Genomic DNA, 18,174 nt, shown 5'->3' on the forward strand with positions numbered 1-18,174 from the left:
ACTTAGTTCTTCTGTCTTTTTGAATGAGCCACGTGTTCGAACTGCAAATCAGTCCTGCACGTGAGGTGTCCTGGTTGCTCAATTAAGTGTCGGACTGGGGGGGATGGCATAGGGTAGGGATGACTGGGGTGGGGACAGCCACAGATGGAGAGAGAGAAAGATGGATGGGGTAAAACCTCTATGTGCATGCACAGATCCCGTGCAAAACTAGCTGTTCCGTTCAGTGATATTACGGTTGGTGGACTTTTCTCTTCTAATGCCGTTCTGCTCTCTTATTGGTTGTGGGTGAAGGTGTAAAGAGGCGTTGCACGCACGCACGCCCGCTCACAGCGCTCGAAGCTAGCGCGAGCGCGGGGGCTTTACGGATCCACACTTACGGTGGGCTTCCATACAGCGGACGAGGAAGAGAATCTGCCATTCATGCAACTACATAATCCACTACATTGGACCTTATTGTAGTTGATTTTTTTTCCATGCATTGCATGAAAAACTGCAATATCTGTATGGAAAATCTTTAATGCAATATGCAACTAACCAACGTGGTTTAAATTAAAAGGCAATATCTCCAATGTTCTCCTGAATCTCCTCCATTTTTATAAAGAAAAGTCCCACACATGTCGATATTAACAGACCTACGTGTGTAGTAGGCCTATATGTGTACGCTAAAACAGGATCCTCATAATCATTTAGCGAAGATAAATGAATGCCTACAGTATTTGACCACTGTGGCTCCCCTAGTGTGACGTGACCTAGCCAGATTGAACAAAGCGAATTGTACACTTCCGGTGCCTAAAGAAAGGGGAGGGCTGTGTGTGGAACATAGAAAAGTCGTAATGGCGGGTGTTTAGGGCGGGCCTCATTCTGGCAGAGCGGAGAGAAGAGCATAGGCCTGTGCATGGGTTCATTCAGTATACCCTGTAGACTTCCTATAATCAATAGCTTGCCACATTTATTTCATTTTTGCTGATAAAAACACACTGCTTTACAAGAGTTGCGTAATGTGTGAATGTGAGGCCTTTATATCGATCGTCCGTCCACGTTTAGCGAAGACATTAACACTGGGCCCACGCCCTTTTGCGTCTTTTTCTCCCCTGGCTCTTTCTGTCACACACACAGGTCGTGTTGAATGTCTTTTACGAGATTTCATCTATCTATCCATCTATCTGTCTAAAGGATAAAGTCCATGTTTGGGTTGTGGTTAAATTACACTAAAGTCTCGGGTTGGATACGTACTTTGAGGCATTACTGACAACGAATTTATCAAAATTTTTTAAAGGAATATTCCGGGTTAGGATCAGTCGACATCAAACGTTGATTGGCACAAAGATTATTTAACCTTTTACCTCCTTTTCTTAAAAAAATAAAAAATAAAATTAAAAAAATTAAAAATAAACGTGGTTACAGTAAGGCAATCACAATGGAAATGAATGGGGCCAATTCGTAAACGTTAAAATACCGTTTCAAAAGTATGACCAAAAGACGTAAACAATATGCGTTTTAACATGATTTTAGTGTGATAACATTTCTAACTAACCTTTTCTGTCTGAAGTTATTTCCAATTTTGCAACTTCGTTGCCATGACGACGTAATGCTGTAAACCCTGTAATCCATAAAAAAGGGTGATTTATACAATTTCACAGCTGAAATAATACACCAGTTTTAACAGAAGAATTAATGTAAGTGTTTTTATTAAATTGTAAGCTTCACATTTCTGCCTTTTAACCCTCCAAAAATTGGCCCCATTCACTTCAACTGCAAGTGCTTCACTGTAACCTCGATTACTGTAATTATTTGTATTTTTGTTTTATTTTTTTTTAAGAAAAGGAAGAACAAGTCTAAATAATTTTGTGTGTGTGTGTGTGTGTGTGTGTGTGTGTGTGTGTGTGTGTGTGTGTGTTTGGCAATATGCCACAAATGCAGTCGATTGAGATTAGGCTTGCATTGAACCCACCATATTCCTTTAATCTTCTCCATGTATCATAGGTTCTTATGATTTTGAAATTATATTGTTGCAAAAAGAAAAAAAAAATAAAACATTTAATAGCACAAGCAAGACCAGAAAAAATATGGTTTATTTCAACAAGCCACATTTATTTGTATCAATATTTATTTTAGATTATTTGCACATCCAGTCACAAACACCGAATCAGAGTAGAATATTTTTTTTTCCTGTAACAGCAGTGAAAAAAGCAGTCCGAATCGCTTTGTGTGAAGATTCTCAAATATTAATTAATCTTTTCATACTTAAAAATATGTATAATTTTTATGCCAGACAGGTGAACATAACGTGGCACCTAAAAATGAAAGAAGTATAACAGCTGACTTCTCCAAATGCGTTATTGTGGGAAAGTCAGGCAGACTGGCACAACAGAAATACTACTGTAGAATGGCACGCACATGATGCGCTCCTATTGGTCGAACAGGAGTCCAATGAAAGCGCAGCTCCTTTCTTGTTTACTACTCTCGCTGTCTGCTGCATTTACTGTTCATTCATTGGTTTTCATCTACTGTTCTTAGGTGCAAACCCAGGCGCGAAAGGTCTGCCGTTTTAAAATTAGAAATCGGACGAACGTATCTCTTCCATCATACACTTTGTTTTCGTTTCCGTTTTTGTAAGGTAAACTTTTTTGCAAAGAAAGGAAAATGCGGAGGAGGAGGACTACGTATTCATGAGGTATTTCGAGTAAGTTCGCATAAATGTAAAACGTAATTGTTAACAAATGTGGCATTATTCAACATGACTGGTTCGATGATCGTAAAGTCTTATTTAATGCAATGGCTTTAGGTTCCCTGTTCTTTTGTCTTGCACAGACGTGCCTCCTCTCATTCATTGGTCAGATCAGAAGCTCATTTTAATACCATTGTCCCCCAGGGCACGCTTTTGCACCGTGCTTTTCTTATACTTTTAAATGCGTTGTGATAATAGACAATCACTTTATAGTATCGTTAAAACCTTTACACACGTGCTATATGTTTGCACAGTTTGTGAGGTGTTGCTTATATACGCGGGTTATTAAAAACGGGAGACGTTTTCTATAGGAGAACGTTGTTTATGTAATGCGAGGGTTGAGGTCGAGATATCTACGACCTTTCCTTGCAAGCACTTGGACAATGTGGCATTTTTTTTAAGTCGAATTAGAGTCACCCCAAAATAATATAAATGCATTTTAACAGCCTATATATTATATGCCAATAAACGGCTACGGGGAGCAATACTCATTGCCTGCGCTTCCATTGAAGAACATTGGATTTAAGCATTGTGTAAGTCGAAAAGTATTTTACACCGTTTCAGATGGACATTTTTGCGTGTTTTCTCCCCATGTTCCCTGCTGAGCGAATGCACGGAACATTCTGTGCAGTTATCGCCATGTTTAGGCGAATAAACTGCTTTCAGACACTTCTGTGGAAGTTTTGTGTAAAGCAAGCTGCTTTGTTTTATGTAAATACTGCACTCAAATGAGTAATAAAACCGACAGAAAACGCAAAATTCGCGCCCTCGTAATTTTGTTTAAAGGATATATATTTGTTCGACAGTTTATTCGTTTGTTCATGTTCTTGGCTGTATGAAGCACAGTGCATTTCTACAGAAAATGGCGGTTGTGATCCACATCTTCCAGTTTTTTCCCCCTACACAGCTTCCTGTGTTCATGCCAAACACCTGACCATATATTTAGTTGCTTTATAAAGTGTTCAAATAAGCTTAACAACAAGTGTTCTTTAAGTGGCTTACATCATCCTAAAGAATATATGGTATATTCAGTCATTATGGTTTAGAATGCACATACATTATACAGCTATTCATTCACTTGATCCTTGTTAACTTTAGTGTTTAAGTACACTAATTTGATTTTGAAAGCTTGACTGTGAACATTTAAGATGATTTGTAATTACTAGTATTAATAGACTCTAAGAAATGTCATGTAAGGGTGGAAGTTTAAAAGTTATGAGCAGTTTTCCCCAAAGTTTAGCAAAATATTAGGCAATTATGAAAAGCTGAAAACGCTAGATGAGATTCACTTGTGTACATAAGTAGAATGGTCATAGCAGTCTAATAAAAATGACTAAAATCCATAAAAATAAATACATAAATAAATGTACATACAAAGTTATTCTTAGACCTAGGCCTATATATAAATCTTTTCACAATATTCTCTATTCTCTTTTACTGAGATTAAATATTGGTCTCACAATCATCTAAGAACAAAAACAGGTTATGTAACATACAGGACCCCCCTCAGACCTCCTTGTGTAACTATGTGGACAGGAGAACCTGACTTTTAGGGCCTCAGAAACCAAAGCATTGCAAACTGTATCATGGGCTATATTTAAACTAAACAAAAAGATGACCGTAAATATTAACAGATTTAAGATAATATAAATGGTTTATAAATGCTTGGTTTGGAGGGCCTCTATGAGAGCAGCCTATTACGTCCAAAGACCATGTTCCTTCTGTTCTTAATGGACAAACTTGCGTAAAAAAAGTCATTTAAACATTTGCTGAAAGTAGCGAGATCTTTGTCACACTCTTATCTAAATCAAATGTTTATTTTTTATTTTTTTGTACTTACACGAATACAGTAACCTAGGTGTGAGAAGTTATGAACATCCACCATTACTTATAAATTGTAAAAATAGTAGTTTGTGCAATATGCCATTGTGAGTATTGAAAATGTTTAATTTAAATCCATATAAAATATAGGTTCATAGCATGCAAGTTTAATTAAAAAACATGCTTTTTTTGTTTGTTGTTGTTGTGTTTTGATGGGTGGGGCTGCCAATGGACAAATGGATGGTTCCTTTTTTTTTTTTTTTTTTTTTATCTATTCCCACATTTTTCAAATGATCCATGGTTCGCACTGCATGGGATTATACTCGCTCCCTGAAAATGGAATTTGCTGGCTATTGACTAGAGACTATATCTTGATGGGAATGCATTTAGCTGGTTCAAGTGTGAACTGATTTGGATGTGTCGTTATAGGTGGTCAGAGAACATGTGTGCTGAAAGACAGGACCATGTACCATTTTAATCTTTAATATAAAGATGTGGTACATTTCTACAGATTGTGATCGTGTAAATAATGTGTTTTAATGCCCCCTACAGTCATTTATATGATATAAATGGCATTGTGATAGATTGGGAATTTAGGAATAAAAATGTTTTGAGATATTTTAAGATATTGTACAGAATGTGAGGCAGTTTTCGGCTATAAAACATTTAGCTTATTATGTGTGCAGATAGATGTATGAGGTGTCCACTGATGTGTGATAAAGTGTCCATATATATATATATATATATATATATATATATATATATATATGGTAAGCCTTGCCTGATAATCATTATCCTTGATTTTTAAACTCAATGCACCAGGTCACAAGGAAAGAATAAAACACTAAACATCACATATTATATTATACAGGACCATTATTTAATAAATGTCTGCTAGGAAGATACTATGATTTCATCAAAAAGGAATCAGACATCTTTATTCATCAAGGCAATATAGTGACACTGATAAATCCTTTTGTTGAGTATGCATGAAAGACAACCAATAATGCAATCTTTATCTTTGAATGAGAAGTAACAAAATGAATTAATTCAGTTTTAAATGAGAGAGGCAGTCAGATTGTGACTCATTTAGCATTTTAAGTCTTAACAAAGTCTGTTCTGTAGTGGTCAGTTGGACTAAGTTGAGAGTATTGCCCATAAATGACAAAAATAGAAGATGGTAACATAGTTTGTTTAGGTTTAAGCATTTTAAATTATATTTGAGTACATACTCTTTCAAGTCCATATAGAGCCTACGACAGAATTGTTGATACAAAATAAAAAGTCAAATTAGCACATTTGTTAAAAAAGACTATTCTACATTTAAAAGTTAAGGCAGTTAAGTGATGGCCCAATGTTACTTCCTGGCTAAACCAGGGAGTGGAATCTAAACAATGGCCACGTCTCAGAACTTCCTCGCTCTTCCAGTTCACTGATCTGAAATGCCTGGATAGGTGAAAACAATATGGCCGACACTCCATCATAGCCAAGTGCTCCATGCTCTTTACTCTGCTCCAGAGTACTTCATTTGTTAAATGGCATTATTGTTCTAGTAGTTGAATCTGGATCAGTTTTAAAACACTGATTGATTAAAAATAGGCACATTGAATTCACAAACATTTAAGGTTTATGAGAGCAGTAGTTCATTTAAACGTTTAAGTCAAAGTTTCATGACATTTCTAATAAATGTCTATTAACTAATGATCTACTACTATTTAATGTAACAATGTATGTTAATGTTACTAATAAAAGTTGCTATAAAGTGTTACTGCCAAATGTGCAGACAGCTCGTCTGTTACACCAGGATCTCCTCATATTCAAATAATCAGCTATGTTAGTTTCTATTTGATCTCACGTCAACCATAAAATTCAACTAAATACTGACGCCAGCTCTTGTTAGAGCTGTTGGTGTATGTATATGGTTGACAAAGGCAGCTGTATTTCGTAGGCGCTTTAGCTCAATTGCAAGCTATTTCAAAAACTACTTAAGCTGTTGACTTGAGTGGAATGTTAAATCTTATGAGATAATTGTTTTAATCTTATAGAGCGCAATAAAAAAACCCCAGCAGAACATGCTTACATGCAGTTTTTTATTATTATTGTGTAACAGAAAACAACTTTTAAACTTAGTCACTTGGTAAAAGAAAATTGTAGTTATGTGGAGTTTAAAAAAACAAAATGCAAATACTTTTTAAATGACTTTATGATCAAATTGTTGACACCATTATATTACAAGGATTGTGTTTCTGGTGTGTATGCAATCTTGCCAAAAAAAAAAAAAGATAAAGATTTTTTGAAAACAGTTGTGTGGATTTATCTTACTGGATTTCTGTAATACTAAGTCAATTTGAGCCATGCATGTTATTTCATATATTGAACAATCAAATTAAGCTCTATTGTTTGGTTCAAAATCATATTCTTATAAGCTGTTTTAATACACTTATATTTTCCCAGTTATTCAGCATATATAAATTACCTACACAAGAATTTGCCATTGCAACATCCATTCTTAGAGAAGTTTATGTCTGGACTTAATTTTATCTGTTTTCTACGGTCCTTAAATTCAGCACACAACATATTTAGGGTATAAAAGTAATTTGAGCTAATTTCTGTACAGTTCATCACAACTAAAAAAAACAGCAAGCTATTCACTGCTTTGTAGAACATTCAGAGACTTGAACAGCACATCAAAGCATGCCTTGTCAAGAAGGAAAACACAACTTAGGCCTATTTTGTGTTCTTTATTCCTTCAAAAAGAAATAAAGCAATACCAATTACTCCTGAAAATAAAATATCTTGATACAGAAAACAAAAGCAATTTTAAGTCTGCTTTCTCAAGTACATTGAATTTACAGACATAGACGCACACACACACTTAACACAACGTACAGACCTACCAAAGGATGTTCAGTATTTATGAAGAAAACAGGCATATGCACATTCATATCAGACTGTAAGAACACACTATATATATATATATATATATATATATATATATATATTAAAAAAAAAAAGTTCTGCACACAAATTTCCATGATGACGCAATCTATGATCTCTACAGACTTTAAAATGACTAGAAAGTCTAAAAATTAAGACAGCTATTACACAAATCCTTTGTCAAGTTAGAACTGCTCTTCTTCTGACCAATACACAGGTGCTTATTTTTCCTCTTGTACAGTGAATGTACTTCATGTCAAGACGCAGTCAGGATCTTCTTAGTATCGTCCTGCAAAAAATAAAAGTTGGCATTCCTTAGCATGAGTTTGCAATAAAAATGTCCATCACATGTTACACGTGATTCTTTGAGCTAATCTGTGAATCAAGTAACTTCTTTTCACAAGTTCTTGAGTAATATAGAAGCTGTCATTTATCAAGCATGCATGCATTTGGGCATATGTGGAAAACTTAGGTTGAAGGCATTTAAATCCACACTCACGTGGGCTGTATGAGCGAGATCTTGAGCGAGACCTGTATCGGCTGTAATAGGGAGATGGAGAGCGCCTCCTGCTGGAAAAAAGAAGAACTGGTCAGAAATCACAAGGACAGTCACATTAAAACAATAAAAATGTAAAACATGACAGTCAAAATATATATTCCATGTTACCTGTATCTATAGTCATACTCATCATAGCGGTCATATTTATCATAGCCACGATCATACGAGTCTCGTCTTCGCCCACCACTGCTGCTACCACCTCCGTTACTACATCACAATCACATTAAAGTGTTATGAAACACAGCATCTACCGAAACTAACAAACTTATTGCCAGTCACGTTTATTAAAGGAATGTTCCGGGTTCAATACAAGTTAAGCTCAATCAACAGCATTTTTGGCAATGTTGATTACCACAATAATTTTGACTCATCTCTCCTTTTTTTAAGAAAAAAAAAAAAAAGCAGCAAATATCTGGGTTACAATGAGGCACTTACTGTCCAATGGAAGTGAATGTGGCCAATTTTTGGAGGGTTTAAAAGCAGAAACTTTAAGCTTATAATTTTATAAAAGCACTTACATGTTAAAACGAATTATTATTTGAGCTGTAAAGTTGTTTAAATTGTAATTTTTACAGTCATTTTAGGAGTTGCTGACATTATATCATCATGGCAACGAAGTTGTAAAATTGGCTAAAACTTTACACAGAAAAGGTTAGTAAGTGATTTTATCACACTAAAATAATGATTTCACATATTGTTTGTCTTGTGGATATACGTTTAAAAATTGGCCCCCACTTCCACTGTAAGTGCCTCACTGTAATCAAGATTTTTGCTTTTTTAAAGAAAAGGAGGGGCAAGTCAAAATTAATTTTTGTGGTAATAAATATTACACCACAAATGCTGTCGATTGAGATTAACTTGTATTGAACCCGGAATATTGCTTTAATGACGATGAACTGTTTGTATGGAGGTGCCAGCTAAATACTCACTGTGTGGGCCGGCCCATGTAGATGCCTGGCGTGGGGGTGTGTGGACGTTTAGTGATGGAATAGTCCACTCTGATGCATCTGCCATCCAGCTCCATACCATTAGCTCGCTCCATAGCCTGTAGTGAGGGGCAAATGGTCTTTTTGAACAGGACACACCTACAACTGCACTCACAAGTCATAATGCTTCAACGGTCATGTGTGCCATACAAGTAGTGTTCTTGGTCAAACTAAGGAGCTGCCTACTTGAACAGCTTTATAAGACTAAATTACATGTATCTTTCACGAAGAAGGCAATAATATAATACTTTGCGTCCAGCTTGATGAAAATTTTATCCAATTAAAAAAAAAAAAAAAGTACTGTTTTACCCAATATTTGTGCTACACATTTTTATTCTTTGAGAGTATTGTTTTTTAACTTAGCAGCATGCATAACTCTATTGGAATCAATTGTGAGATAAGCCTTCTCATGCGTTTCACATGAGTAGTGCTATTTTGCATGGCTTGCGGTGTTGCTGCCCAAGGTCACGTCCACACTTATCCATAGTTTTCTAAAGTCATCTTTGTCCAAACTATGCAGTAATGGAGAGAGTTTTCGAAAGGTTTTCGGTGGAGATAAATGGCATTCTCTTGTGGATGAGGCATAAACGTAGCGAAATAAATGTATTTTCAAACAAAACTGTATTACACACTATCTACACCAGACACAAGTGTCACGTCAAAAGCAAATATAGCCTATTATAATCAATGAAGCTGTCTACAATGGTAGCATCTGTTGCAGTGTGTCATCAGTAAACGGGAAGTCCTGTTACATTTTGCACTGCACGTGCTGGAGCTACTCCTGCCAACAAGAGTAGCTGAAGTTAAAATATGCAAGTTTTAAAGCTTTTTGGATGCTTTTCCCTCAACATGTACTAACAGTTAAACAAGTGTGACACTGGTTGTGAAAATAACACATTAATGTGAAAATTTCATAGCACATGTTTTTAGAAGTTCTTGAAAAACATGTCTAGACTGAACATTTTCTAATGTCTGGAGTTTATCTGCATGGTTTTATGAATACTCATAAATTGCTCAATATACTGGCAATGAGTACTTCATATGTGAAGTTACATTTCAGTAACACTGGAACTGGCCATAACAATAGCGATCTTTAATCTGTCAGCAACGGTGACAAGGGTTCAAACCCTTTTTTAATCCAACCATTTTATTTCTCTTGATTAATTAAAATAAACCTGTCTTAAATGAAGTTCTGACAGCAAAAATCCCTAGCCTCCGTCTCCCGCACTCAAAGTATGTGCATGAAGCAGAAATAGCAGTTGCATCATCCAAAAAAGAGAAGTGCTTATTGAGCATGCAGAAGACAGGGTATCATCGAAAAGATATTAACCCCTGAAATATAAACAATTCTCCCTCCCTTTTATTTTTTTAACGGATTTACACAATTCACGTGGGTCACATTTTTATGTTAGGAAAAAAAAACAGAATTCCAAAAGAATCACATCCCTGGGCTTTTAGTTGAAAACAGCAAAAAATATATCACTTCATTCATACATTCATTTTTGCAAAATGAGTACGAAGCCAAAGAATGCACTCCAGGTAACAATGGCATAATAAAATGGAAAAAACTGAGTTTCCAACCAAAATCCGGATTAGTGGATGTGGCCTTAGAAGGCAGCTACCCATGAAGGCAGTAGATTGCAAGGGAGCTCACTTGGTTTTGAAACATAGCTGTAGTGTTAACAAATTTGTTACAAAAAGAAAATCCCAAGTAGTCCTCAAGCTACAATAAAGAGAACCACTTGCCTCTGCTTAGCCTCTGATCTTGTCTTGGCAGGTCATTTAAGAATGATTTCCTGTTGGGGACCTACCTCTTTGGCATCATCGATGCGCTCAAAGTAAACAAAGGCAAAACCGCGAGAGCGCCCCGTACGCTGGTCGTAGACAACATTGACGCCAGCCAAAGGACCGTAACGTGAGAAGACCTCTCTCAGGTCTCGCTCTGTTGTGTACAGACTCAGACCAAACACGCCCAGACATGTGTTAGGGTCTGGATTGGCCTGTAAGAGGGAGTACAGTGATAGAGACACAATTCAGCAACATCATATAATTGAACAGTACCCAAATGCAACATTGACCCTCCAGTCACTGATGTTGATGTCTACATAGCTCTGACTAAAAAAACTCTTCAATAAAGGCTTAACATATCTTATAAGATTTATTTTAAGATTATAACATTGTTACTTCTTTCTTTGTTCCATACCAACATATTGTTAAAATCAATATTTTACATATTAATCAATACATATATTTACATAAACAACTAATTTATGGAAAGTGAACAAATCTTTAGCAAAACTACATAATTTTTGCAGCCAGAACAGAGGTAGAACAATCATTCACAGGAAAAAAAAAACAAAAAAACAAGTATCTCAACTCCAAGGGTGCTGCAATTCTTCACACTGTTCTGACCTGCACTGCAAGTTGTGTCTCACTAAGCACATTCAAGTCTTAGACCGCTAGGGCTGCCCCCTAATAGTCACCAAACGTTAGTCTATGAGAAGAGTCTTGGTCGACCAAGTTTTGATTGGTCGGTTGGTCACATTCAAACCGTATTACCGCTGGCTGGATGCTAGGTGGTACTATGGGGTAATATTTGTTAAGCAGGTTTAGGATTAAGCCTACACAACAGGGGGTCCTAGGTAGCTCAGCGAGTACTGACGCTAACTACCACCCCTGGAGTCGCGAGTTCAAATCCAGGGTGTGCTGAGTGACTCCATCCAGGTTTTCTAAGCAACCAACTTGGCCCGGTTGCTAGAGAGGGTAGAGTTACATGGGGTAACCTCCTCGTGGTCGCGATTAGTGGTTCTCGCTCTCAATGGGGCACGTGGTAAGTTGTGCGTGGATCGTGGAGAGAAGCATGAGCCTCCACATACTGGGAGTCTCTGCGGTGTCATGCACAACGAGCCACTTAATAAGATGCGCGGACTGACTGTCTCAGAAGCGGAGGCAACCGAGACTTGTCCTCCGCCACCTGGATTGATGCGCTTAACTGCTCTACCACAAGGACCCACTAAGTAGTGGGAATTGGGCATTCCAAATTAAAAAAAAAAAAAAGCCTACACAATAAAGCAAGACACCTTGATTTAAAACTTTAAACTTTATTTTTTATTTATTTTAACTAAAATTCAAATGAAACTGGAAAAAAATTAAGTGCAATTAAAATGTGTGTTCAACGTTTTGAAAAATGGTTGTCCAGGAAAATACATCATGTGTGTGAATAATTAGTTTTGTTCCCTCCTTCACAATATATATATCTCATACAATATCCAATTACATCAGCAACCCCCGGGCTGAGGGTGAATATTCTTGCTTTAGTGAAATCAAATACATTTTTTTTTCCTCCTCAGTTTGGAATGCCCAATTCCCAATGCGCTCTAAGTCCTCGTGGTGGTGTGGTAACTCGCCTCAATCCGGGTGGCGGAGGACGAATCTCAGTTGCCTCCGCGTCTGAAACCTTCAATCCACGCACCTTATCATGTGGCTTGTTGAGTATGTTACTGCGGAGACCTAGCACCCCACCGAGAGCAAGAACCACATTACAGTGACCACAAGGAGGTTAACCCAACATGACACTACCCACCCTAGCAACCGTGCCAATTGGTTGCTTAGGAAACCTGACTGGAGTCACTCAGCACGCCCTGGATTCGAACTTGTGACTCCAGGTGTGGTAGTCTGCGTCTTTACTTGCTGAGCTACCCAGCCCCACAATCAAATACATTTCTAAATTCAAATTGCACTCCAAACAAAATAAAAAAGCAATTAAAATAACGAAGTGATTAAAAAAAAAAAAAAAAAAGATATAAGTAACCACCTTTCTATTTACCGTCAGGCAAGTATCCGTCTAAACATGCAGGCGGAAAATTACTTACACAAATGAAGACAAAAACAATTATAAATGTAAAAAAAAAAAAACTGAAATAATCATGGTTCGAGGTGAATGTGTTTTTGTATTATTTTATGTTTTAATCACAGATGTATAGGCTGCAGAGTTGTGGTCACAATGAACTGCTCTGTGGAAATAAAGTGAACTGAACTCAAAGCACCTCCTGAGCTGAGATAAAAAAAAAATTCAGAAGACAAAAACAAAGAGAGTGAAAACCTTTTACATGCACGTGTTCCACGAGACTGTAGGCCTCCGTACAAACAGCATGTCATACATGCGCATAGATGGCTTTTCTGTCATCTTTTCTTAATAATATAATAAAGTGTGTTTCTTCAAGCACGTGTCTGAGTCTCTATGGGCAAATTATTTGTAATATTAATTTGATAATAATAATAGCCTAATAATAATATAATACATTAATGGGAAAATTAGCCAAATATCATCTTGACATCAGCTATTGGCATAACTCTGACCATCGTCGATCTTCGAGATCATCGTCTGTCGGCACAACCCTAATGTGCATTTCTCTCTATAAATTAACATGTTCAGACAGTCTCCTTGCTGGTTTTTCCGACACATTCAGAATCATTACCGCTTTTGCTGGTGTCACTGTGGCTCGCTTCGTGCGGGCTTGTAAAATTTATATTTTAAAGGCTCATTATTACGGTTTAGTATTTCTCTAATGTAGAACAGTGTTAGCAATGTTACTTATAACATTCTTTCTCAGCCCTGGAACTCAAACCAAATTGGCCCAGTTGCTAGGGAGGGTAGAGTCACATGGGGTAACTTCTCGTGTTCGCAATAATGTGGTTCGTTCTCGCTATGTCTCCGTGGCAACGCGCTCAACAAGCTACGTAATAAGCGCGGGTTGACGGTCTCAGACACGAAGGCAGCTGGGATTCATCCTCCACCACCTGGATTGAGGCGAATTACTAAGCAACCATGAGGACTTAAAAGTGTGTTGGGAATTGGGCGTCCCCCCCCCCAAAAAAATAAATAACAATAAATATATATATATAATAAATGTGCTACAACTAGTCGACTAATGGCTTAAACTAACGACTATTAGTCAACTGGGAAAAACTTCGGTCGGGGGCAGCCATATAGACCACACAAAATATTCACATGCAATGATATTAAATAATTACTGAACATGATGGAAAGCAGCTCGACATTCCTTTTGTATGTGATAACCAGATTGTGTTGTCCAATGTTTGTTGTTACACCCCGCCAACAGAGATGGATGCACAAGTGACTTTTCAGGAAATACTTCATCACTAAATCAACATGACTGCTTAAATCCCTGGAATTTCTCTGGGTAACTGTGTGACAGTATTTAATAACCCCGGTTGAAGATGTTTTAAAGAAAGGAGTGACAATACTTTTTATATAAGCTTGATGCTTTCCGTCCAATAAAACATTTGTAACTTTCCTAAGTCATCACAATATAAATACGGTCATTACATGAGCCGACTGAAAGGCCTATTTATTCACTTAAGGAGAACAAACCAAATTTTAAAAAGCAAAAAAAGACACCACATGGACCTCTTAACACTTAGAAGGGCAACATGTAGACCTACTTGGTCCAAAGGTAATTGTAAAAAAGGTTAAGAAAGGTCCACATACCCTGACATCACCATGACTGTGAGAGTCTTTTTTGGAGTCATGGCTGTATGAGCTCTGTTGATGTAATAAGAGGGAGTGAAAGGGGTTATTAAAGACAGTCATGCTCGTTTGGAACAACATGGGGGTGAGTAAATGACAAAATTTAAATTTACTTAACTAAAAATAATTTGTTTGCATTCCAAGTTTAGAGTTGAACTCAGAAACTGGCTAGTGTGTTTTAAACCATAACATTATAGAATCTCTAAATTTACAAAAACTGTCCAGCTGTGACCACATAACTCTGAATTACACTGATTTAACAGCATCTGTGACCTCAAACCCTTGATACTCACCCTTCTGCCGTTGTGTTTGCGGCGGTTCGACACAGGTGATGTGCTCTGGCTCCTCCTGCGGCGGGACTCAGGACTGTAGGAGCGAGAACGTGACTTTTTCCGATGGGAGTGAGAACGCGAACGACTGTAACGCCGGTTTGAATGCCGGCGAGAGTGAGACCTGGAAAAGACAGAGTAGAGACAGAGATAAGAGACAGCTGAACAAGCCCCAACATTCAAATTTTGAGTCGTTGTCATTTGGTGTTTAATCTATGCATGAACTGACCTGGACTTGGAACGGGATCTTGAATCTGAATGCTTGGATGCTCGGGAAGGACTGGGAGAGCCGGACCTGCTCTTCGACTTAGCACGGGCAGGACTGCCCCGCTCTGATTTGGACGGCGAGCGGGATTCCTAATGTCACAGCAATGCATTAGAACATTTACAAGACAAATGTTTATAAAGCAGGCAAACTTACACACTCACACTATATCTCACAATAACACAAATCCAAGCATTCACTTTATTAAGGCTGTGGAGGAAAGTGTTAGAATTACTCAAATTATGGAAAAAGATCAGTTAATAACATTATTAATACAGTTACAAAAGTTACAAAGACATCAGAGGTCTTTGCTAAGCTCTTCTTTTTTTTTTATTAACCGAATCACCATAGTACAACTACAAACATGCAAATTATCATCAAGAAGAGATTGTAAAGACACTTGGAACACAAATTTGGCATTTACTTAGCCTACGGACTCATTCATTCTTCTGTTTTCAGTATACGCTATTCCTTTCTCTCAGGCATTTTATTCTTCGGTCTTCATTTGTTCAGTTTTCATTTTTCCTCTCCTTTTCATTTCTTCACCCCAATCTGAAATCTCTTTTCTTTTTTCTGCTTAGACACATAACACGAGCGTGCTTCTATCTGACCGATCTTCCGTTCTTTTTTTCCCCATCCCACTTAACCGTCTGCTCTGTAAACATTTTCAAAAGCCTTCTTTTATCTTGAATATTCTTCCACATTCTTGGCCTTAACTCTTCAAATCCTTCACGACCAATAACCTTAATGAAAAAAGAACATTCAGAGCAATTAAGATCAAGGGAAATTTAGAAAAGAAAAAAAAAATTGGAACTATTCAGATTTCACTACTCCTTTTGATACACATATGTTTGTCTGGTTATATAACATTTAGACACAGGATAAAGGAAAGTTAAGGAATACTGTAGAAAGCAGGAAAGAGAAACCAAAAGTACTCAAGTTACTATTGTGTGATTTTGGAGTCTATATTTGACCCTATTAGAGATATAAACAATGCATTAACAACTTAGTGTAAAGGAATGCCCAAATCAAAATTTGGCTCCAACAAAAGCATTTGGTTGCACTACTACCGGTATTTGGGCGAGTAGGAATGCAATTATCAAAAGGAAATGATTTGCTGTATGTGACATATTTATATCAATACATACTGCTCTGCATCTTAGTTAAAGAAAATTGAGGTTAAAACTGTTTGATATTCAGCACGTAAAAGGGCTTCAGTTTGGATACACATAAAAAAGCGTTATTTAAACTAAATCAGTTAAACAGGATCTCTCTAGCTTTACTATAACTTACATGTTCTGCGAATAATTAACCGAGGAGTTTTTATTTTGTAAAGTAGAAAACAAACAAAAGGAAAGATCTGTTAGCTGTTCACTAAAACCGAGCATTACTGCAAAGAGAGAGGAAGAATATTTTATGTGAAGTGCTCATTTTATGCACGTAAACAATACATACCCTCCCCTCGAAACGTGTGTCCTCGACATCACTCATTTTTAAATATTTGAAATTCGCAAAAGCGTGAAAATGAAGATCGTCTTCGTCAAAGACTTCCGCTTCTGATGTAAGTGCAGAAAATGGCTGACCAGCACAAGCGCGTGGTGAAGGACGGGAGGCGACTTACGCAAATACATCACTTCCGCCTGAACGTGACAGACGGACAGACAGACACAGTAGATACAGTGCATGCGGAAAGTATTCACAGCGCTTCACTTTTTCCACATTTTGTTATGTTACAGCCTTATTCCAAAATGGATTTAATTCATTATTTTCCTCAATTCTAAAAACAATACCCCATAATGACAACGTGAAAGAAGTTTGTTTGAAATCTTTGCAAATTTATTAAAAATAAAAAACGGGGGTATTCACAGCCTTTGCTCAATACTTTGTTGAAGCACCTTTGGCACCAATTACAGCCTCAAGTCTTTGAGTATGATGCTACAAGCATGGCACACCTATTTTTGGGCAGTTTCTCCCATTCTTCTTTGCAGGACCTCTCAAGCTCCATCAGGTTGGATGGGGAGCGTCGGTGCACAGCCATTTTCAGATCTCTCCAGAGATGTTCAATCGGGTTCAAGTCTGGGCTCTGGCTGGGCCACTCAAGGACATTCACGGAGTTGTCCCGGAGCCACTCCTTTGTTATCCTAGCTGTGTGCTTAGGTTCATCTTCCAACAGGACAACGACCCTTCGCCCCAGTCTGAGGTCCAGAGCAGGTTTTCATCAAGGATGTATCTGTACATTGCTGCACTAGTCTCCCAGTTCCTGCCACTGAAAAACATCCCCATAGCATGATGCTGCCACCACCACCATGCTTTATTGTAGGGATGGTATTGGCCAGATGATGAGTGGTGCCTGGTTTCCTCCAGACATGATGCTTGCCATTCAGGCCAAAGAGTTCAATCTTTGTTTCTCATGGTCTGAGAGTCCTTCAGGTGCCTTTTGGCAAACTCCAGGTGGGCTGTCATGTGCCGTTTACTGAGGAGTGGCTTCCGTCTGGCCACTCTACCATACAGGGCTGATTGGTGGAGTGCTGCAGAGATGGTTGTTCTTCTGGAAGGTTCTCCTCTCTCCACAGAGAAATGCTGGAGCTCTGTCAGAGTGACCATCAGGTTCTTGGTCACCTCCCTGACTAAGACCCTTCTCCCCCAATTGCTCAGTTTGGCCAGGCGGCCAGCTCTAGGAAGAGTCCTGGTGGTTCCAAACTTCTTCCATTTACAGATGATGGAGGCCACTGTGCTCATTGGGACCTTCAATGCTGCAGACATTTTTCTGTACCCTTCCCCAGATCTGTGCCTCAATACAATCCTGTCTCGGCGGTCTACAGACAATTCCTTGGACTTCATGGCTTGGTTTGTGCTCTAACATGCATCATTAACTGTGGGACCTTATATAGACAGGTGTGTACCTTTCCAAATCATGTCCAATCAACTGAATTTACCACAGGTGGACTCCAATCAAGTTGTAGAAACATCTCAAGGATGATCAGTGGAAACAGGATGC

General features: G+C 37.9%; 1 protein-coding gene across 2 annotated transcripts; it reads right to left on the reverse strand.

Annotated features, from left to right (window-relative positions):
* Positions 1-6,625: 6,625 nt before the first annotated feature.
* LOC127421175 (transformer-2 protein homolog alpha-like) lies at positions 6,626-16,779 on the reverse strand. Of its 2 annotated transcripts, none has more exons than XM_051663996.1 (9): positions 16,632-16,779; positions 15,141-15,268; positions 14,876-15,035; positions 14,544-14,597; positions 10,843-11,031; positions 8,975-9,090; positions 8,154-8,252; positions 7,986-8,053; positions 6,626-7,775 (listed from the first exon to the last, which is right to left on the reverse strand). In XM_051663996.1, the coding sequence occupies exons 1-9, from the start codon at positions 16,665-16,667 to the stop codon at positions 7,765-7,767; spliced, it is 861 nt and encodes a 286-aa protein (XP_051519956.1). In that variant the 5' UTR covers positions 16,668-16,779; the 3' UTR covers positions 6,626-7,764. The 2 variants fall into 2 exon arrangements, with proteins under 2 accessions (XP_051519956.1, XP_051519955.1); XM_051663995.1 differs by having other exon boundaries at positions 7,986-8,056.
* Positions 16,780-18,174: the final 1,395 nt, after the last annotated feature.

Source organism: Myxocyprinus asiaticus, chromosome 30 (assembly GCF_019703515.2).
Source record: "Myxocyprinus asiaticus isolate MX2 ecotype Aquarium Trade chromosome 30, UBuf_Myxa_2, whole genome shotgun sequence".
NCBI lineage: Eukaryota > Metazoa > Chordata > Actinopteri > Cypriniformes > Catostomidae > Myxocyprinus > Myxocyprinus asiaticus.

Coding starts and splice junctions, on each gene's coding strand:
- LOC127421175 (XM_051663995.1), bottom strand. CDS start 16,667: ATGAGTGATGTCGAGGACACACGTTTCGAGGGGAGG. Junction 9,091..10,842: donor GCATCGATGATGCCAAAGAG/GTAGGTCCCCAA, acceptor CCCTCACTACAG/GCTATGGAGCGAGCTAATGG. Junction 8,057..8,153: donor GAGTATGACTATAGATACAG/GTAACATGGAAT, acceptor TCTTTTTTCCAG/CAGGAGGCGCTCTCCATCTC.